The sequence below is a fragment of the Dromiciops gliroides genome, chromosome 2 (assembly GCF_019393635.1).
Source record: "Dromiciops gliroides isolate mDroGli1 chromosome 2, mDroGli1.pri, whole genome shotgun sequence".
Taxonomy (NCBI): domain Eukaryota; kingdom Metazoa; phylum Chordata; class Mammalia; order Microbiotheria; family Microbiotheriidae; genus Dromiciops; species Dromiciops gliroides.
In genome coordinates, this window is record NC_057862.1 from 303,182,902 (window position 1) to 303,206,330 (window position 23,429).

The window sequence follows — 23,429 nt, forward strand, 5'->3', positions numbered from 1 at the left end:
ATAACCCCTTCTTGAAATTGCTTCCCCCAGCCTACTACAGATTGGGTCCCCAAGGGATTGACTAAATTCATATTCTAAAGGGTAACTCTTTGGGTAGCTACTTAAAACTATAGCTCAAATCATGAAGCTCATGCTTCCCATTTAGAATTATCTGGTAGATTTGGGGCTTTTTGTTCTACTGACAACAAAAACAAACAATGGTTACAAAAACACCTCCCTTTTCTCTGCTCCCCAATCAGGGGTGTCACTTATGGTAAGTATACATCATACCCCCAAGAGTGCACTCAAACTTAAAAACACATTGGTAGTAAGGCACAAATGTAAAACACACAATGTAGCCAAAGCCTCTCACAATCCCTGGTACAGGACCTCAAAGGCCTTTTATACAGTATGAACTATAGGTTGTACCGAAGATACAACACCTCTCCCTCCCCTCTCCCCTAGATGGCCTGGGGGAGATTAGGGTGCTGTTCTTCCTGAGGCTTTTGAGTGCAGGGTTCTGGACTGTCTCTGTCAGGATCTCAGAGAAGGTGATGATTAAAGTGGTGGCAGTAAAACCTGCCTTTTTTATGCTACTTCTCATCTCCCTCTAAGGGTTCCTTGCTGTTTTTGATAGCTTAGTCTGACAGCCCTATAAGTTGTAGGTGGCATTGGTGGTGGTAGAAATGGTGGGCTCCTTCTCCATAGGGAGCATTTCTTTGAAGGATGGCTGTGGGGGTGGGCTGGCATCAGGATTGGTATTTGGGCATGATGGTGGTTGTACTGCTTTTCCTGCGGTTCTCGGCTTCATGTGAAAAGTAAATAAAGCAGATATTACTCCTACCTCAAAGGGTATGATATGCATGAGGAGCCAACAAAGGAGACTAAGAAGGTGCAGTCATACAGATAGAAGGAAAACAAGGAGAGAGTAATATAATGGAAAACCTAGAAGGAGAGAGTATATAAGAGGAAAGGACAGTGCCAAACGCAACAGAAATCAAGAAGGATGAGGACTGAGAAAAGACCTTAAGATTTAGCAAGGAAGAGATTATTGTAAACTCTAGAGATCATTCCATGATTCCTTGAGAGTCCACAGAATTCTGTCACTCACTGGGTAAAACTGCTTCATTTTCTTTCATGTTATAATGGTAGTTTAAAGTGCTTTGATTTCTCTCTGAGGTGTTACTTCTGTTTGCTAGTTTATCTACGTGTATGAGGTTTTTATTAAGTTTTTTTTAGATCTTTTGGTCTTTCAGAGTTTTTTTCCCCTCTTACATTCTCCTTTACTTGCCTGTGGATTCTTTTTTTTTTAATTAATAAAGTATTTTTTTTCCCGTTACAGTGTAAAGATAGTTCTCAACTTTTGTTTATACAAGCTTTCCAATTTCAGATTTTTCTCCCTCCTTCCCCTCCCTCCCCTCTCCCCTAGACAGCAGGTAATCTGATATAGGTTATATATATATATACACACACATAATAACATTAATCATATTTTTGCATTAGTCATGTTATAAGAGAAAAATCAGAGCAATGATGAAAAACCTCAAAATAGAAAAAACAACAGCACCAAAAACAAAAGAAATAGTATGGTTCATTCAGCATCTATACTCCACAGTTCTTTTTTTTTTTTTTTTCTTGGATTTGGAGATCCTCTTCTATCATGAGTTCCCTGGAACTCTTCTGTACCATTGCATTGGTGAGAAGAATATAGTCCATCACAGTAGATCAACACTCAATGTTGATGATACTGTGTACAATGTTCTTCTGGTTCTGCTCATCTCACTCATCATCAGCCCACGCAAGACCCTCCAAGTTTCTTTGAACTCCTCCTGCTCATCGTTTCTTACAGCACAATAGTATTCCATTGTATTCATATACCACAACTTGTCCAGCCATTCCCCAATTGATGGGCATCCCCTCAACTTCCAATTCTTTACCACTACATAAAGAGCAGCTATAAATATTTTTGTACATGTGGGTCCCTTTCCCCTTTCCATGATTTCTTTGGGAAAAAGACCCAAAAGTGGTATTGCTGGGTCAAAGGGTATGCACAGCTTTATCGCCCTTTGGGCATAATTCCAAATTGCTCTCCAGAATGGTTGGATCAGTTCATAGCTCCACCAACAATGCATTAGTGTTCCAATTTTTCCACAGCTTCTCCAACATTTATTATTTTCCTTTTTTGTCATTTTAGCCAATCTGATAGGTGTCAGGGGGTACCTCAGAGTTGTTTTAATTTGCATCTCTCTAATCATTAGAGATTTAGAGCATTTTTTCATATGGGAATAGATAGCTTTGGTTTCTTCATCAGAAAACTGCCTCTTCATATCCTTTGACCATTTCTCAATTGGGGAATGACTTGGATTCTTATAAATTTGATTTAGTTCCCTACATATTTTAGAGATGAGGCCTTTATCAGAAGTACTGGCCATAAAAATTGTTTCCCAGCTTTCTGCCTCCCTTCTAATTTTGGATGCATTACTTCTGTTTGTACAAAAATTTTTTAATTTAATGTAATCAAAATCATCCATTTTGCATTTTATAATATACTCTATCTCTTGTTTGGTCATAAACTGTTTTCCTTTCCAAAGATCGGATGGGTAGACTATTCCTTTCTCTCCTAATTTACCTATGGTATCACCTCTTATGTCTAAATCATGTACCTGTGGATTCTTTTTGATCCTGTGACAAAAGAATTTCTAGCTCAGGCTTTTTGCTACCACTGTACTAAGAAAAACACTGCCCCAGTCTCTATGTTAAATTTCCAGATATTTTCTGGAAACTAAAAGGTCAGACTACATGTTGAAGTCTACAAGAATCAAGGTTGGGACAAAAACACTTCAGCTTTAATTTCCACTAGCTAGTTCTCTGACTTTCCTGATGCAGAAATCCTTATCTCACCCTTCTGTTACTTGCTTCCAGATGTGTATATTATTATTTTCCCCTCCTGCCTTCTGTGATTTCCATGCTGCTCCTGTATTCACATTCTAAATAAGAATGCCGAAACTGATATCTGGGCTCACTGACTTTTGTATACAGTGAAGTCTGAGTTCACTGAGTATAGTAAGAACTATAGTACTATCTCTGCCTCATTGATTCAGTGACTGACTGCAATGCCTAATCAACGAACCCCTGGATAATTTTTATCTCAATCCCTGCTCCTTTCATTTGTACATGGGCCTCCAAACTTGGTTGTTGGTGGCCTCAGCCTCTTTATTTTATATTACTTTTTTTTTGTGACGCAATGAGGGTTAAATGACTTGCCCAGGGTCACACAGCTAGTGTAAAATGTCTGAGGCCGGCTTTGAACTCAGGTCCTCCTGAATCCAGGGCCAATACTTTATCCACTGCACCACCTAGCTGCCCCCCCTATTTTATATTACTATTGAGATCCCAATTCTGATAAATCTACAGAGAGAAAGGACTGTCCCTAATTTGATTTCTAGTCCTCTTTCTCTCAGATTTGATGCTGTTTCTCCTCTAGACTATGGCTCTCAATATTGCATGCATCTTTAAAGTCTTCCACTACTTCCAGTTAATTACCCTTTCCATGGGCAGAATCAACCTTTGTACCTTTTGTAGGGTAGGTGTGGGAGTAGTTCAGGCTGAATCACTGACATTGGAAATCCCTATAGCCAGACTGAATCACAAATTTGTATACTTGAGTTCACTGTGGCAGGCATGAAGTCAGCTAGAGTTACAGTTGCAAAATGGAAACTTGAAGTATTTAAATTGTCTAGTGTTAATTTGTGTGTGTGTGTGTGTGTGTGTGTTAAGGTTTTGGATCTGGAAAGGTTTACAGAAAACAATTACTTTTTTCTTTTTTAGAAAAAAATTACTTTAGCATCTTGCTGTTCATCTGTCTGCCACTGAGGCCCTATCTGTACATTTTAACATTATTCCTATTGTCTCAACACTGTGAGTTCTTATCTATTTTCTCCCATAGGGGGTCAACCTAATTAATGTGTCAGTAGCCTTCTAGATATCCTGACATTGTGTGGATACCAATAGAACATATGGGCTAGATATGGCTATCCCATATTTTTACCATGTAACTGGTCCACATTCTTTTCTAATCAGATATGGCATTGATGATATCCTTTGTACTGCTTCTTATGCAATTCTTTGGTTATACTGCATTGTAGCCCACTCATACCCACCAAGTATCTCTCTAATAAGAACAATAATAAATAGTAATGATAGCTGCCATTTATGTGGTCCTTTAAGGTTTGCAAGACACTTAAATTTTTTTTTGCAATACACTTTTACAAATCTGATTTTATCCTCACAACTCTGGGAGTTAGGTGCTATTAGTATTTCCTTTTTACAGATCAGGAAACCAAGGCAGATGGAGGTGAAGTGACTTGTCCAGAGTCACATGGCTTAAGTGCTGAGGATGGATTTGAACTCAGGTCTTCCTATCTCCAGGTCCAGTGCTTTATCTACTGTACCACTTGACTACCTCTCTATTTACCTTTGGATGTTTCTCAACAATAGAGGCCAGCACTGCTAAGTATAGAGAGGCTTACTATCAGTTGACTGATCACTTGGTGATGACTTCTATAGCTGTGACAACTTGTGAAACAAAGAGAAGTATAAGAGAAGTATAAAATGGCCACCTTCTAATTCTTCAGTGACAGTGGCAGACACTAGATGTAAATAATAACTTTGCTCTAGGTATGCTAAATGTGAGATTCTTTTCCAGTGACCAATAGTGGATCTATACTAGTGGAGGAATTGGGTTATAGAAATCTTGACATTCTTAAGATAAATAAAACCAGAAAACAAAAGGAAGTTGCAAGTAAATGGAGGATAGTACAAAGGTTGTCCTTGGAGAGGAGTTAGTTTTATCATGTATTCAAAGTCCAAAAGAAACACAATTTCATGGTATATTAGATTATTTTCTATTGCCATGTTCATGATAAAAGTTTACAAAAAAAGATTCGTGAAAATAGCTGAAGTTTATGTATTAAAAAATGTAGCAGATAATGAAAACATAAAGATATCCTATGAAGAACTTAGTAAGATCCTCCAAATGAAATCAGCATATAGTTAAATTCTCAGTGACTTCCAAAAAGGATGGTCATAGGGATAATAACAAAAAAATACATTGGAAACCATGACTTGAATGAGACATGTCAAAGGTTTATAGATTTCACAGAAGCCCTATGGTTATATCTCATGAATATATACTTAGAAGAGAAAGTTGGAATGCATTACATAAGAAAAAAATGAAATTTATTTTAATTGTAAAAGATAGGAAACAAACGGTTACCACTGCTGGAATAATTTGAAAATTAGCCATCTATGTAGAGTGAGGCTATTGACTTATTAGAGTGGGGACCAAAAGCAGACTAAATTAGGGAACAGGAAAAAAAATGGGACATGAAATAAAATTGAGATTACTCTAACCTGACCTTTAGCTGCTGCTACAAAAAAAAAAATGGACAAAATAACAGGCATGTACAAAGGTTATTGCTACTTCTTAAAGAAGTATAATCAATATTAAATCAGGTGCGTCGACGAGGAAATAAAAAGAGCCTAGAAATCTCCTTCATCAGGGAAACCTTAATCTCCTAAGTGGCAACTCAATAGAAGTAATGCTTAGAATAGTTGTTATAGTTTTCTGTAAGTCACAATTAAGTCATATGCTTCAATATTTCAATAGATACATGATTTATCTTTCTGAAAATGGCAAATATCACAACACATCCATGCCTTTTCATCTTTTGCAACTCTTATCCATATTTTCCTATAATTCCTTGAGAAGACTAAATATCTCAGAGGGCTTCCTCTAAATGTTCTGATATCACAGGGTTGTGATTGTGATATCAGACTTTCCATCTGTTATACTTTGCTTCCAATATATGACAAATCCACCTACTTTCCTAAATGTTCATTTCCTAGAGGCAGCATAGAAAAGTGGGAAGAGAAAAAACATCCAAATAATGCCACAGAAAAATGCCTAGAGCAGCAAAACTCACAGAAGAATGTCCTGAAATTATCTTCTAACCAATAATGACCCTCGAAGGTCAGAAGGAGGGAGCTGCTGTGCTGATACAGGAGTTGAGCCCAACCCCACAGTCACCCTGACACAGATCCAGTCCCATGAGGGCCTCACCAGAGAAGCAGACACCCAGAGTCTCTGAATCAGCTGAAGCACCAGTGTCATCTGGAACTAAGCTCACAGTCTGGTGAGAGAGCTGAGCCCTGGGAAGGGGGAAGACTACAAGGGTCTATGCTGGTGCTGAGGCAGAACTTGGATTTTTTACCTCTGCTGAGAATGAGGAGGTAGGCTTGAGTAGCAGTGGTCCAGGTGGGGGAAGGGCACAGGCTCATTGGAGCTGACAACCACAACACACAAAGCTGGCTAATTAGCAAGTTGGCCTGGGGTCATCTACAGACCAGGGAATAGGCCAGATGAGTGAAGAACCTGATCCTCCTTAAATCATACCACCTGGGACTTCTTAAGCTTGGGATACTGCGGCCTGGAAACAGTCCCCCACTTTAAGGAGCTAAAAGTCAAGTAAAAGAAAGGCAAAATGAGCAGACAGAGAAAGGTGAGGACCATAGAAAGTTTCTTTAGTGACAAGGAAGATTGAGGTACACTCTCACAGGAAGATGTCAACATCAGGGCCCCTATTTCTAAAGCTTCCAAGAAAAATATGAATTGGTCTCAGTCCATAGAGGCGCTCAAAAAGGACTTTGAAGATAAAGTTAGAGAGGTAGAGGAAAAACTGGAAAGAGAAATGAGGGTGATGCAGGAAAGATATGAGAAAAAAGTCAACAGCTTAAAAAGTCAAATGGAAAAGCTCTCTGATGAAAATAATTGCCTAAGAATTAGGACTGAACAAATGGAAGCCAGTGACTTTATGAGAAACCAAGACACAATAAAGCAAATCCAAATGAATAAAAAAAATAGAGGGCAATGTGAAATATCTTCTTGGAAAAACTGCTGACCTGGAAAATAGGTCCAGGAGAGATAATTTGAAAATTATTGGTCTACCTGAAAACCATAATCAAGGAAAGATCTTAGACATCATCTTCCAAGATATTCTCATGGAAAATTGCCCTGAAATTCTAGAAACAGAAGCTAAAATAGAAATTGAAAGAATCCACTGATCACCTCCAGAAAGAGATCCCAAAAGGAAAACTCCTAGGAATATTATAGTCAAATTACAGAGCTCTCAGGTCAAGGAGAAAATATTGCAAGCTGCCAAAAAGAAAGAATTCAAGTACTGTGGAGCCCCAGTCAGGATAGCACAAGATCTAGCAGCTTCTACATTAAAGGACCAGAGGGCATAGAATATGATATTCCAAAGGGCAAAGAAATTGGGATTACAACCGAGTATCATGTATCCAGCAAAACTGATAATAATCTTTCAGAGGAAAAAATGGGACTTTACTGAAAAAGACGACTTTCAGATATTTGTGATGAAAAGACCTGAACTGAATGGCAAATTTGACTTTCAAATACAAGACCCTAGAGAACTATAAAAAAAATGGAGTTGGGGGCATGCCTGGGGTCATACAATGGGTGACTGTCTTGTGTCTAAGGCTGGGTTTTGGCTGGGATGCCCCAGGGTCCAGGGGGGATGCTTTGTGCACTGTGTCACCTAGTTGCCCCATGATGACATCTTTAGGGTTAAACTGAGGGGTGAGGGGAATGCACTGGGGGAGGGGGAAGGGCAGAGGTGAAATCACATGAAAGAAACAGGAAAAGGCTTATGGAGTGGGGGAAGAGATGGGAGAGGAACAGGGCAGTAAATTAATTTTACACTCTTCAGAAAAGGCTCAAAGACCTTAAACTCATAAGAGCTACCTCAAGGAGGGACTAACACACACACCCAACTGGGTGGAGTAATCTATTTAATCTGGGCAGTGAATGAGCCTAACACTCATCAGAATTGGCTCAAAGACCTCAATCTCATTAGAATTGGCTCAAGGAGGGAATAATGGACACACTCAATTGGGTGGAGTAATCTCTCTAACCCTGCAGGAAAAGAGGAGGGGAAGGGGATAAAGAGAGAGGGGGGCAAAGAAGGAAGGGCAGAGTGGGGGAGGGGACAGACAGAAGCAAATCCCTTTTGAAGAGGGATAGGATGAAAGAAGATGGATAATAGAATAAATATCACAGGAAAGGGAATAGGATGGAAGGGAAAAGTTAACAATAGTAATCATGAAAAAGAGAAAAGGGGGGAAATTGTACAAAAAATATTTATAGCAACTCTTTGTGGTGGCTAAGAATTGAGAATCAAGGGAATGTCCATCAGTTGAGGAATGATTGAAGAAGCTGTGCTATATGATTGTGGTGGAATGGTCTTGTGCTATAGGAAATGACAAACAGGATGATCCCAGAAAAACCTGGAAAGACTAATAAACATTGAAGTGAGCAGAGCTTGGAGGACATAGCGCATAGTGACAGCAGTATTGTTCAATGAGCAATTGTGAATGACTTAACCACTCTCAGCAATGCAATGATCCAAGACAATCCCAAGGAACTATTGAGGAAGCTTACTATGCAACCCCATAGAAAGAACTGATAAAAAGAACACTTGTGGATTGTACATATATAACCTGGTTGCAATCTGGAGGGGGGAGGAAAGGGAGGGAGGGAGGGAGAAAAATTTGGAACTCTAAATCTTTTGAAAATGAATGTTGAAAACTACCCTTACATGTAACTACAAAAAATAAAATAAATGCTTGTTGCTAAAAGAAAAAAAAAAGAACAATGGGAAGAGCACTGGCTTTGGGGTGAAAGGAATCTGAGTTCTTATCACTCTTCTGACACTTAACAGCTGTGTGACCTTGGGTAAGTCACTTGGCCTCCTTGGGTTTTAGTCCTCACTGGTAAAGTGAAAGGTTGAATTAGAGGGTGTATGAGGTCCCTTCCAGCTCTAGATTTGCAAATTTATGATCTTCTATGTTACTTCTTGTGGGTGAATCATTGACGACAATATAATGGAAGGGGCAGCTAGGTGGCACAATGGATAGAGCACCGGCCCTGGAGTCAGGAGGACCTGAGTTCAAATCCGGCCTCAGACACTTAACACTTACTAGCTGTGTGACCCTGGGCAAGTCACTTAACCCCAATTGCCTCACCAAAAACAAACAGACAATATAATGGAGCAAACATTCTTTTATCTCTCAACTGCCCTTTGGGTCACGTGAAAATCTGCTTCTTTAAAGATTATGATCTTTTGTGATTTGTAGCCATATAGCCTCACTGGCAGAATCAAGGTATTAAAAAAGACTGGGTTTCTTTCATTTCCTGAGATAGGAGTGTATGATATGATTTTATTAATTAAGTTTTATCAGTTTTATTGAATTACCTAAATCTAGTCCTTGTTTTTTCTCACTTGTAATATCCCCTCAAACCACTTGGTGTCACCTTCTAACTACTATATTCTAAATCTGTCAGCTTCATTCTCATTTAATGGGGGTGGGGGGGTGGGGCAAGAGGTAGTCACATGCCTTTCCAGGCATGAAAGGGAGATCTTTTAAGCAACAACTGTTTTCCCAAAGCTGTATTCTGCACAGACAGAATACTGCCTTATTAAAAGTGGGACTATTTAATAATCAAAGTTGACATAAGGTTTGCAAAAGATTTTATATATGGTATATCATTTGAGTTTCACATGACTCCTGTGAGGTAGATGCTGTTTTTAAGAAGAAGAAACTGAGGTTCAGAGAGGTTGCTCACAATTGCACTTGGCATGCCACTATGGTAAATGAGGAGGTAGGAGAGCTGAGTCCAAATGAATCAATATTATATCATTACAAAATACATCCTTTTCAAGCTCCTGCTAAGTAAAACTCTTTCTGTTAAATGTTAGACGATCTACAAGTGTCTCATTTTATTTCTGGTCCCGAGTCTAAGTCAGGCCTGTCTCAGAACAGGGGTGGACATAGCAACTCACACCCAATATCATCACCCTGGTTGTTGCCCTCTAAGGACCAACAGGCCTTTCTATTCTCCCTGTAGCTTAACTCTCATATATGTGCTGTTTCCCTGAATAACAATGTGAAATCTCTGAAAGCAGGTACTCTCACTTTTTCTATTTGTATTACCAGCAATTAGTATGGTACTTGGCATATACTGAATAATTAATACTTTTTTCATTTTATTTTATTCTGATTCACCATGGACTGTTGCTGTTATGTTCATTTCAATCAACATTCAAATTTGATAAATGAAAAAATTAATACATGCTTAGGATCTATGGTCTGAGAGGTAGGAGGCAGAGGGAGTTGGTTCATCTATTTATTGGCCAGTGACAGGTGATACGAAAAACTTAAAATGATTTATATGTTTTGAAAAATTAAGCCCTAAGAATGGCTGAACAAGTTGTGGTATATGAATGTAATGGAATATTATTGTGCTGTAAGAAATGATGAGCAGGCAGATTTCAGAGAAACCTGGAAGGACTTACATGAACTGATGCTGAGTGACATAAGCAGAACCAGGAGAACATTGTACACAGTATATCAACAACATTGTCTGTTGATCAACTGTGATAGACTTGACTCTTCTCAGCAATACAATGGTCCAAGATAGTTCCAAAGGACTCATGATGGAAAATCCTCTTCAAATCCAGAAAAAAAGAACTGTGGCATCTAGATACAGATTAAACCATACTTTTCTATTTTTTTTCTTTTTTTTCTTTTTTTTCCTTTTGCTCTAATTCTTCTTTCACAGCATGATTAATGCAGAACATATATAACCTATATCAGATTGCTTGCTGTCTTGGGGAGGGGTAAGGGAGGGAATGGAGGGAGAAAAATTTGAAACTAGAAATCTTATAAAAACAAATGTTGAAAACTATCTTTACATGTAACTAGAAAATAATAAAATACTTTTGTGATAATAAAAAGAAAAAAATGAAGCCCCAAGATGTTTTCCTTTGGGGGATGAAGAAAAGCTGAATGAAAAAAAAAAAGCCAGGATAAAGACAGAAATGACTAATGGAAAGTTAGGCTATAGTACAGTATGTGTATAGTCATATACTTAGCTTTTCGCATGAGGAAATTAATTGGGGAAGAGGAGAAAGTCCTATATATATAGTTAGCATGTATATTAAAGAATGATTTTTTATATTGTACCCAACCAGTTTAATATGGTATACCACCACTACTAATAATTTTGTTTTGCAATCCTAAATTATTTTTAGATGATGGCCTCTAATATATTGGGTGGTTCCTCTGTGCAAGTATCAAGGCCAACAAAATCTTTTAATTGCTATAGAGCTTTCCACTGATCACTTTAGATTTATACCCCTTTTCTTAAGCATATAGAATATATTTACTTCTTATAATTTTATAATTACAAGTGCTATCATTCTTTGTTGAGAATATAGTTTGCTAAAGAATATATACATTCTTATAAAAATTTACACATAGCTGTATTAATAAGTATCTTTACTATCTTGTTAGTATCTTTATGTACTGAAAGTTTATACCCCCTATTCTAGAATCTGAGTTAGCATTTCATGTGTAGAATCCAAAGGGAAAATATGAAAACCATAAATATCTCTATGAGGCTTTTTGTTCCTCACTTAAGAGAGTAACTGAAGGCCATACTCTTTGTACGTGCTAGATAATTGGCACATATCCCACTAAATGTTATCTGCTTTCTAAGATATGTATGGAATTGATGTAAATTTATAAGAATAAAAACCATTTCCCATGGTCAAAGGATATGAACAGGCAATTCTTAGAAGAAGAAATCTAAGCTATCGATAGCCATATGAAAAAAAAAGTTCTAAAACACTAATAGAGAAACTTAAACTAAAATAACTCTGACAAACCACCTTATACCATAAGACTGTCAAAGCTGATGAGAAAAAGAAACAAATGCTTGAGGCTCTATGGGAAAAGAAGTACATTAATGCAATGTTGGTAAAACTCTGAACTGGTCTAAGACATTCTAGAAAGTAATTTAGAACAATGCCCAAAGCTATTAAAAGTTTGCATATGCTCTGACCTAGTGATAACCACTACTAGGTCTTTAACCCAGAGAGGTCAAAGAAAGCAGAAAAGGACCCACACATACAAATTACAAGTGGCTGTTCTTCATGGTGGCAAAGAATTGGAAAGTAAGGAGGGGAATGGCTGAACAACTTATATGTATGTGAAGTATTGCTATTGTATTATAAGAAATGATGAAGGGTATGGTTATAGAAAAACCTAGAAAGATTTGTATGAACTGATACAAAGTAAAATGAGCAGAAACCAGGAGCACAATTTATATAACATACTGTAAGGACAAACAGCTTTAGAAGACTTAAGAATTCTGAAAAACACAATGAAACCAACTACAATTCCAGAGAACTCAATGAAACATGCTATCCATCGAGAGAGAGAGAGAGAGAGAGAGAGAGAGAGAGAAAGAGAGAGATGGACTCAGAGTACAAACTGAAGGGTTTTTTTGTTTGTTTTTCTAATGTGGCTAATGTAGGAATTTGTTTTGTTTAAATATACATGTTTGACATGGGTTTTGTTTTTCTTCCTTTCTCAGTGAGTGGGGGAGGAGAAGGGAATGAATTCAGAAAATAAAGTAAAATTTAATTTTTAAAAAGTATTAATTACCCCTTAAACTAGTCAAAGTCTTCCCCTCTTTTTCATCATAATCTCATAAAATGTTCATCTTGGTACCATTATTTGCCAACTTTGAGTAAATAAGGGAAACTTCTACTTTCATACTCTCATCCCTATTAACCAATTACTTTGCTCAAACATTCCAAAACATAGATCTAGAAGCAGATGTAGCAGATATCACCCATGTTCCTCAGCACCATACTGGAAATCTCCAAAAGAAGGAAGCATTTTTAGCATACATCAGAGACTGGATCTTTTCTATATAAAATGAATGCTAGGAAACCATCCCATTTTCATTTCCAATCCTCCTCAAACCTCAGTTGACTATACAGAATATCATTTAATAAATATCCTTTGGACCTGTAAGTCTTATGCATGGGTTTCCTTTTCCTGATTGTGGTACAAACACAGGGTTACCATTCATAGGCATCGGCATTTGCCACCAAATGAAAGCATTGGATTTGGCAATGAATAGCTCTAATTAGTGGAAGATCTATGGAAAAACATGGACAAGAATAACATAAGATGAGAAAAAATGGTTAACTTGTAATTTATGCCAATTAGGGGAAACTCATCATCGTGCAAGATCGCATCGGCCTTGGTACTCATACCTCATCGGTACCCTCTGTTCCTCTGTTTGGAGGGCAAAGCAAACCTTAATTCAAGGAGAGTGTCAAGGTCAGCTGGTTACAGGTACCTTCCCACTCCCATCTCCCCTTGCATTTCAGCTTCCTTTTATGTGTTTCTTTCCCCATTAGATTGTAAGCTCCCTGAGGACAGGAACTGCCTTTTTAGAAATATGTATCTTCAGCACTGAGAACAGTGTCTGATACATGGTAGGTGCTTAATAAATGATTACTGAGTCACTATTGTTGAGATCACCAATTCGTTGACAAATTGTATAGCATGTCACTTTCACTGCTTGAAGGTTCAAGAGGCTTATACTCTTGCTGTACGGGAGATATGTTTGGGGATAATAATCATCTGTAGGTTATGCATTTCATGGAATCCTTGAGACACTGGATAGCTTCAGAGGTTTTGTGAAGGGAGAAGGTTCAAAAAAGGGAAAGAGTGACTTTTTCTGGGAATCCTTAGAGGAAAAATAACTGCAAACCACCAGGCTACCATAGGGCTTGAGTATATATTTATTATTATTAGGATAAGTCCCTTAGCATAATTTCCATCTTAGTAAGAGGAACAATTGCTATGCTCAAAGTCTAGGACTTAACAGGAGAACTCATTTCTTTAAGGAACCATATGCTCAGCACTAGGTAGGAGCAGCTAGGAAACATTTGTTCTCATTTTCCATACTTCTATATGTTAATTTGTATGTTACTATCAAAAGATAGCATGGTATAGTAGATAGAGTTGACTGAAGCCAGAAAAACCCGGGCTCTAATCCTGCCTCTGCCCCATCTTGGCTGTATGAACCTAGGCAAATCACTGAACCTTTCACTGCTCTAGGAAGCTCCCTAAGACTTACAGTTGCAGAGAAGGGGACAACTTGTGTTAGTAACAGGAGCTTCCTCACTCAGGAATTCCCTAAACCAAAGAAATAATAGGTCCAGTTCCTAACCCTATTTTAAGATTATGTTTTACATAAGGACAGAAATATGCCATTTTCTAACTGTAACTTTCTTTCAGATAAAAGAGACTAGATTATTATCCATTATTTTTTATTTATTATCTATTATTATTATTGTCATATATTATTTTCTTATTAGGAAACATGCATCCTTTGATGTGGGATTTAAATTGTCATATCAAATTTAGTAATAAATGAGTGAATGAATAAATAAATACCTAACAAAAACAAAAAACTTAAAGATTGAAAAAAAAGTAGTAGAGATTGGGGAAAAAAATTCAACACTTAAATGCTAAATCAGAAAGAACTCTCCTTCCACTCCATAGTCTTCTTGATTTAAGACTTACATTTTTTCCAGTTTTTAGAACCAATTTTTCAGCATTTATATGGTCTAAAAAATTAGGATGAGGTTTTCTCCTACGATAATCCTCTTCACTAAAAGGAATTTCAAGATCATCCTGTGAAACAAAAAGTGGATTTTGTATATTAGAACCATTTATATTTTCTATGCCAAATATTTATAGCTACATTTAGTGTTTTATAGTTTATAAACTGCTTTTCTTTTTTTTTTTTTTAGTGAGGCAATTGGGGTTAAGTGACTTGCCCAGGGTCACACAGCTAGTACATGTTAAGTGTCTGAGGCCGGATTTGAACTCAGGTACTCCTGACTCCAGGGTCGGTGCTCTATCCACTGCACCACCTAGCTGCTCCCATAAACTGCTTTTCTTAAAAAACAACCCTGAGGACAGCTAGGTGGCACAGTGGATAGAGCACCGGCCCTGGATTCAGGATGACCTGAGTTCAAATCCAGCCTCAGACACAACACTTACTAGCTGTGTGACCCTGGGCAAGTCACTTAACCTTCATTGCCCTGCAAAAACAAACCAACAAACAAAAAAACAACCCTGGAAGGTAGTATTAAAATTCCCATTTTAAATGACTTAGCTAAGGCCACAAAGCTATAAAATTAAAAAAACTCCTGTCATTTAAACCTCCTTTTTGAATGATTCTAAGTCCCTTTTAATTTTAAGTTCCTTAAATACAACTTGTCAACATAGTGCCTATTAAGCCCACACAAAGCTTTAAAATCTATTGTTTACTTTAAAATTATCTCATTTTCTTAAAAATTGATCTAGTCATGTTTTTATATTTATACAAAATTTATATTTTATATAAATGTATTTATTACATATCAATATATAAAATATATTGATATAAAATTTATAAAAATATTTTATATTTCATATTTCTATAAGTTCAATGTTTTATATATTTTATATTTCATATATATTAATGTAATAAACATTTTTTTTTGTGTGAGGCAATTGGGGTTAAGTGACTTGCCGAGGGTCACACAGCTAGTAAGTGTTAAGTGTCTGAGGCTGGATTTGAACTCAGGTACTCCTGACTCCAGGGCCAGTGCTCTATCTACTGCGCCACCTAGCTGCCCCTGCGCCACCTAGCTGCCCCAACATTTTTATTTATAGTTTGGGGTTCTAATTTTTATCCCTCCTTCCCTCCCTCCCCTCCCCCCTTCTGAGGTAGCAAGCAATCAGATATGGGTTATACATGTATGATTATGTAACACATTATCATATTTGTCATTTTGCATAAGAAAACTTGATTAAAAGAAAAAAATGAAAAAAGTAAGAAATAGCATGCTTCAGTCTGTGTTCAATCAATATCAGTTCTTTCTCAGGAGGTGGATAGTATGCTTCATCATTAGTCCTTTGGGATCATCTTGGATCATTGTATTCCTGAAAATAGTTGTTATTTACACTTCTTCATTGAACAATATTGTTGTCACTGTGCACAACATTATATTCTCTTAGTTCTGCTCACTTCACTATATATCACTTCATACAAGTCTTTCCAGGCCTTTCTGAAATAATTCTGCTTGTCATTTCTTATAGCACAATAATATTCCATAACAATCATACATCACAGTTTGTTTAGCCATTCCCCAATGTATGGGCATTCCTTTGATTTCTAATTCTTGGCCACCACAAAAAGAGTTGCTATATTTTTATACATATAGGTATTTTTCTCTTTTTTGGGATGTTTTTGGGATATAAACCTAGCAGTGGTATTGCTGGATCAAAGGGTATACACAGTTCTATAGCCCTTTGGGCATAGTTCCAAATTGCTCTCCAGAATGGTTGGATTTTTTCACAACTCCACAACAGTGGATTAGTGTCCCAGCTTTCCCACATCCCCTCCAACATCCAATATTTTGCATTTTTGTTATATTTGCCACTCTGATATGTGTGAGGTGATACCTCAGAGTTGTTTTAATGTGCATTTCTCTGATCAATAGTGATCTAGAGTATTTTTTCATATGATTATACATTGTTTTGAGTTCTTTATCTGAAAATTGACTATTCATATCCTTTGACCACTTATAAATTGGGGAATGATTTGTATTTTTATAAATTTGATTCAGTTCTTTATTCATATTTATATTTTAACAAAATTCTAAAATGGCAAAATTTTGTTCTTTTCTTAATAAAAATTTGCAGGGCCAGCATTAGAAGGATATGCAATGGAATAGTTTATCTGTCAGATTTATGGACAGAGAAAGAATTTACGACCAAAGAAGATATGGAGAGCATGGGAAAATGTAAAATAGATAATTTTGATTACATAAAAGTAAAAAGCTTTTGCACAAACAAAACTAATGTAAGCAAGATTATAAGGAAAGTAGAAAACTGAGAAAGAATTTTTGAAACAAGTATCTCTGATAAAGGCCTTATTTCTCAAATAGATAGAGAACTGAGTGATGAGTGATCACTTTTGAGCATAGTGATGTTGGAGTAAGGACATGTAGGGGGCCAGATGAGGTCAAGGGCTAAGGTAGAGGGATTAACCATAGTAGAAAATAGGGATGCCTTTTTTATTTTAGATAGGTGTGATGATATACAAAAATTTGGGGAAATGAAAAGAGTTGACAGAAGTTTTGTTGAAAGGAGTTTGTGTGGTATATAGTAGAAAGAACAATAGATTTGTATTTAAAAGGCCTTGAGTTCAAATGCCAGTTCTGATATTTACTACTTGTAAAGGAAGAAGAAAAGACAGACACTTAACACTTACTAGCTGTATGACCCTGGGCAAGTCACTTAACTCCCATTGCTCCACAAAAAACAAACAAACAAAAAATACCCCCACACACCAAAACCAAAAAGAGCATTAAAAACAATTACAAAATAAACATATGGATAAGTTCAAAGTCATGTACTAAATATATACTAGGGTTCAAAAAGAGAACAAAACTGCTATACCAGCAAAGAAATATAAAGAAAACAGCACTGTACTTTTTTTTTTTTTAGTGAGGCAATTGGGGTTAAGTGACTTGCCCAAGGTCACACAGCTAGTAAGTGTTAAGTGTCTGAGGTCACATTTGAACTCAGGTACTCCCGAATCCAGGGCCAGTGCTTTATCCACTGCGCCACCTAGCCACCCCAGTACCATACTTTTATTTATTCAATAAGAAAGCTTACAATATCATGTGTTAGTCAATCCAGGTTAAAAAAATTATTGAAGAAAATTCTTTCAAATGCTTAAGATAATACCTATTATAAATCAATACTTCAATTCAGAAAAGTTTATTCTAAAAACTTGGACGAATTTTAAAGAAAGCTTTTAAAGGTATATAAATGTCTTGAGTGTAATTTAGGCTCTGAGAAAATTTGATACAATAAACTATCTTTAGAATGTTCTAAGCAAATAAGGACCTCAAAGAAATAAGTATTTATGCATGAAAATTTCACAAAAATCAGTTACAAGCTATTTGGCACATTATTTCTGACTTTCAGGTCTCATAGCATTTTCTTCTGCCTCTCATACACATATTTTATTTTACTTTATAGATTTTTATCTACATATTTTCTCTGTCTTATTAAACTTCAGGGTACAGATCATGTTTTATTTATTTTTTCTAACACTGTTAGCATTTAGCAATGGACCTTGACTTGGGCAACATTTAATAAAAGGTTGTTAAAAGAATGGATGGCTAGATAAAAAGATAAATGGATAGGTGGATGATACAAAGAAGCTTTGTTACTTACAGGGTCAAGGGGTTTGGATCGTGCCCAGGTCATCATTGTTGATAGTAAGATAAATATCTTTCGTTTTTCAAAATGGGTTGTTTCTTCACTTAGTGCTATAATGACAAAAAAGGTTTATTTTATTATAAGCACATTTTACGTACAATTATTTGTTTTTTTGTTTTTTGTTTGTTTTTTTAGTGAGGCAATTGGGGTTAAGTGACTTGCCCAGGGTCACACGGCTAGTAAGTGTGTGTTAAGTGTCTGAGGCCGGATTTGAACTCAGGTACTCCTAACTCCAGGGCCGGTGCTCACTGCACCACCTAGCTGTCCCTATGTACAATTATTTGTAGTTATTGTTGTCAAATCTGTTTCACATGAAGAGGAATATTCAAGTGATCTCATTCCATCCTGTCTTCTCCAGCAGATTGCCCCCTTTATCATCCCTACCCTTTTACCAATCCTTAGTTTCTGTCTACTGGTTGCTTCCCTGCTCTCTTCAGACATACCAATATCTCTCTAATCTTTAAAAAATCCTTACTTGATCCATCCACTCCCACTATTGTCCTATATCTCTCCTCCTTTTCATGGCTAAAGTCCTTGAGAAGGCAGTATAATCACTGCCTCTACTTCCTTTCCTCTCACTCTACAGTCTGGCTTCCAATCTCATCAATCAACTGAAACTGCTGTCTACAAAGTTATCATTGATCTAGTGGCCTTTTCTCAGTCTTCGTCTTTCTTAACCTCTCTGAAGCTTTTGACACTGTCAATAAACCTATCATTCTGCATACCCGCTCTTCCATAGGTTTTTACAACCCATCTCTCTCCTAGTACTCCCCCTGTCTCAATGCTCCTTTTCTCAGTCACCTTTGCTAGATCTAAAACCAGGCTGTACCCATTAACAATATCCCTTATGGTTCTGTCTAGGCCCCCTTCTCTTCTCCCTCTATATCACTTTGTGATCTTTAAGTCCCTATGAATCATTTATCATCTCTATACATTTTAAATTTAAATGTTTAACTTTTTAATTACTTGTGAAAACAATTCTTAACATTCATTTCTACAATTTTGAGTTCCAAATTCTCTCCCTGTTTCTTCTTCCTCCTCAATAAGAAGGCAATTTGATATAGGATATATATGTGTAGTCATGTAAAACATATTTCCATATTAGCCCTGTTGTGAAAGAAAACACAGACCAAAATTTTTTTAAAATAAAGTTTTAAAAAAGTATGCTTTAATCCAGATTCAGACTCCATCAATTCTTTCTCTAGAGGTTGATAGCATTTTTCATCAGTCCTTCGGAATTGCTGAGAATAACTTTCATTCACAGTTGATCATTGTACAATATTGCTGTTACTGTGAAGAATGTTCTGATTCTGCTCACTTCACTTTGCATCATTTCATGTAAATCTTTCTAAGTTTTTCTGAAAGCATCCTGCTCATCATTTTCTTATAGCACAATAATATTCCATCACAATCATATCATACAACTTGTTTAGCCATTCCCAATTGATGAATATCCCCTCAATTTCTAATTCTTTGCCACCACACACAAAAAAAGCTACTATTAACGTTTTTGGACATATAGGTTCTTTTCCTTTCAAAAAAAATCTCTTTGGGATACAGACCGAGGAGTGGCATTGCTGGGTCAAAGGTATGTATAGTTTTATAGCCCTTGAGCATAGTTTCCAATTGCTTTCCAGATTGGCTGGATCAGTTCACAACTCCACCAACACTGCATTAGTGTTCCAGTTTTCCCACATTTCCTTCCAACGTTTATAATTTTCCTTTTCTTCATATTAGCCAATCTGATAAGTATGAGGGTGATACCTCAGAGTTGTTCTAATCTCTAATCAATAGTGATTTAGGGAAATTTTTCATATAACTCTAAATAACTTTGATTACTTTGTCTGAAAACTGCCTATTCATATTCTTTGACCATTTATTGATTGGGGAATGACTTGTATTCTTATAAACTTGACTCAGGTCTCAAACTATTCGAGACCTTTATCAGAGAAACTTGTAAAAAAAATTTCACAATTACTGTGTATTTCCTTCTATCCTGTTTTTCCATTTATCCTTCTCTTTTTTTTTACCCTGTCCCTCCTCAAAAGTGTTTTGCTTTTTGGGCTGATGATGAGTGAGATGAGCAGAACCAGGAGAACATTGTGCACAGTATCATCAGCATTGTGTGTTGATCAACTGTGATATACTAGATTCTTCTCACCAATCCAATGGTACAAGAAAGTTCCAAAGGACTCATGATAGAAAAGGCTCTCCAGGGGCAGCTAGGTAGCACAGTGGATAGAGCACCGGCCCTGGAGTCAGGAGTACCTGAGTTCAAATCTGGCCTCAGACACTTACCACTTACTAGCTGTGTGACCCCGGGCAAGTCACTTAACCCCAAATGCCTCACAAAAAAAAAAAAAAAAAAGAAAAGAAAAGGCTCTCCAAATCCAGAAAAAGAAAAAAAGAAAAAAAAAAGGAACTGTGGAATATGGACGCTGATTGGACCATACTATTTCTTTTGTTTTTGGTGCTGTTGTTTTTCTTTTTTAAGGTTTTTCCTTCCTGCTCTGATTCTTCTTATATAACATGACTAATGCAGAAATATTTTTAATGTTATATATCAGATTACCTGCTGTCTAGGGAAAGGGGGGGGAGAGAGGGAGAAAAATTTGAAATTGGAAATCTTATCTAAACAAAGGTTGAAAACTTAAATAATTTTTTTAAAAAAAGGAGATAATAGCATTCACAAAACTCTTGTATTTAACAACTTAAATCTATCTGACGTAAGAAAAGAGGCTAATGTAAATTGGATATTTTTAAAAATAGTAATTAATAATCATCTCCATTGAGCCATAATGTCATACAAATAAACCTGTGTGTACAATCCAAAAAAAAAAAGTGTTTGGCTTTTGACCATTGCCTCTCCCATTCCACCCTCCCTTCTACTAGCCCCTCCCCTCCATTCTCTCATACCCTTCCCCTCCTACTTCCCTGTAGGGTAAGATAAATTTCTATCCGCAACTGAGTGTGTATGCTCTTCCTTCTTTGAGCCAATTCTAATGAGAGTAAGGTTCAAGCTTTGTCCCCCCACCCCCTCATCTTACCCTATACTGTAAAACTCTTTTGTGTGAGATAATTTGCCCCATTCTATCTTTCCCTTCTCTCTTCTCTCAGTGTATCCATTTTTCTTACCTCTTAATATTTTTAGTTATCATCCCTTCCTTCACAGTCATCCCTCTTTCTCACCCCTTTTATTTATTTATTTTAGATATCATCCTATCATAATCAACTCACACCCAGGCCTTCTGTCTATGTATACTCCTTCTAAATGCTCTAATAATGATAAGAGTTCTTAGGAATTACAAGTATTAATTTCCTGAGAAGATTAAAATTGACTCTGTAACTTTTTTCCTATTGATTCTCCTAATTGATTTTGTCCTAAAACGGCTTAAATCATGGTTCTCTGTCTCTGAATTCAGTTCAGAATTCAGCTGGCCTATGATGGGTTTAGAAATCTAGTTCTCTTGCTAATTAATCACTGTTCTATTCTTTCCTCAAGGAATTCTGCTAACCTTGAGGGATGCTGAAGTCAGGCCACCACCAAGTTATCCTTCAAGGATTTCTGGGCCACTATATTTCAGACGGACTCTAACAATAAATACATCTTACTCACAAGAAGAAAGGAAGAGGGTTGTTGCTAGATATCATTCCCAACTTCCAACCAATAATATTGTTCCTCATGCCTCAGCTATGTAATCAATCATGTTTCCTTCACCCCCATAATGTCACCTACCCTGTTCTGTTCTTCTCCTATATTTCTCAAAACCTACAAAAGGGGAGTTGTTATCTTGTTCAGGATCTTTGACTGGAAACTGAGACAGCCACTGACACTTTTACTGGCAGGTAACACACCCTTTTTAATAAAATGATATCTTACTCAGAGAAAGGTTCTTCCGTTTACCTTTTTGTTAAATTTTGTGAGCAACATTCTCATCTAGGAATGTAAACAGTTTAATGTTGTTAAATCCCTTATGATTTCTCTTTCCTGTTTACATTTTTATTCTCTTGAATCTTGTATATCAAAGTAAAATTTTCTATTCACTTCTGGTCTTTTTATCAGGAATGCTTAAAATCCTCTGTTTCATTAAATATCCATTTTTTTCCTTCTGAAGAATTATACTCAGTTTTGTTGAGTAGGTGATTCTTGTGTATAATCCCAGGAATATTCCAAGCCCTGATCCTTTAATGTAGAAGCTGCTAAATATTGTGTTATCCTTACTATGGTTCCATAATATTTGAACTGTTTCACCTCTCTGCACTACCCAGAGGAGGATTCCATATGACACTGTCCTTGGTTTCTGTCATAACTTTAAAGGGAAACTTTCACAATGTCTGAGACCTAGATGTCTTGTGGATAAAGGAGGAGGATGTCATCAAATTCCTCGCTGCAGGAATCCATTTGTGTGGTACCGATTTGGATTTCTAGATTGAACAGTATATCTACAAAAGAAAAGAGTGATGGTATCTACATCATTAATTTGAAGAGAACTTGGGAAAAACTTCTAGTGGCATCACGTGAAAATCCAGCTGATATTAGTGTCATCTCATTTAGGAACACTGGTCATCAAGCTCTTCTGAAATTTGTTGCTGCCACTGGTGCCACACCTATTGCTGGATGCACCCTGGGCACATTTACTAACCAGATTCAGGCAGCTTTCAGGGATCCTCACCTCTTGGTCACTGATCTTCAGAGAGATCACCAGTCTCTGACTGAAGCATCAGACATTAATCTTCCAACCATTGCACTGTGTAACAGATTCCCCACTTCACTATGTGGACGTTGCCATTCCATGTAACAACAAGGGAACTCACTCTGTGGGTCCAATGTGGTGGATTCTGGTCCATGAAGTCCTATGTATGCGTAATATCATCTCCTGTGAACACCTGTGGGAAGTGATGCCTGATCTTTACTTTTACAGGATCCAGAGGAGATTGAGAAGGAAGAGCAGACTGCAGCTGAGAAGGCAGTAACAAAAAAGGAATTTCAGGATAAATGGACTGCCCCAACCCCAGAATTCACTGCTTCTCAATCGGAGGTGGTTGATTGGTCTGAGGAAGTACAGGTGCCATCTATGCCCATCTGGTAGTTCTCTACTGAAGACTGGAGTGCTCAGTTGGCTACTGAGGACTGCTCTGTGGCTCCTACTGCTTAGGCC

The 23,429-nt window shown here is 36.9% G+C and overlaps 1 protein-coding gene across 1 annotated transcript in view; it reads right to left on the reverse strand.

Annotated features, from left to right (window-relative positions):
* The window catches only part of AK7 (adenylate kinase 7), a 110,415-nt gene that overhangs the window by 77,466 nt on the left and 9,520 nt on the right, over nucleotides 1-23,429 (reverse strand). Inside the window, exons 4-5 of the mRNA XM_043986661.1 lie at nucleotides 18,226-18,320; nucleotides 14,509-14,619 (exon numbers count right to left, since the gene is read on the reverse strand). Of these exons, the coding sequence (XP_043842596.1) occupies nucleotides 14,509-14,619; nucleotides 18,226-18,320 (206 nt within the window). The remainder of the gene's footprint in view (nucleotides 1-14,508; nucleotides 14,620-18,225; nucleotides 18,321-23,429) is intronic.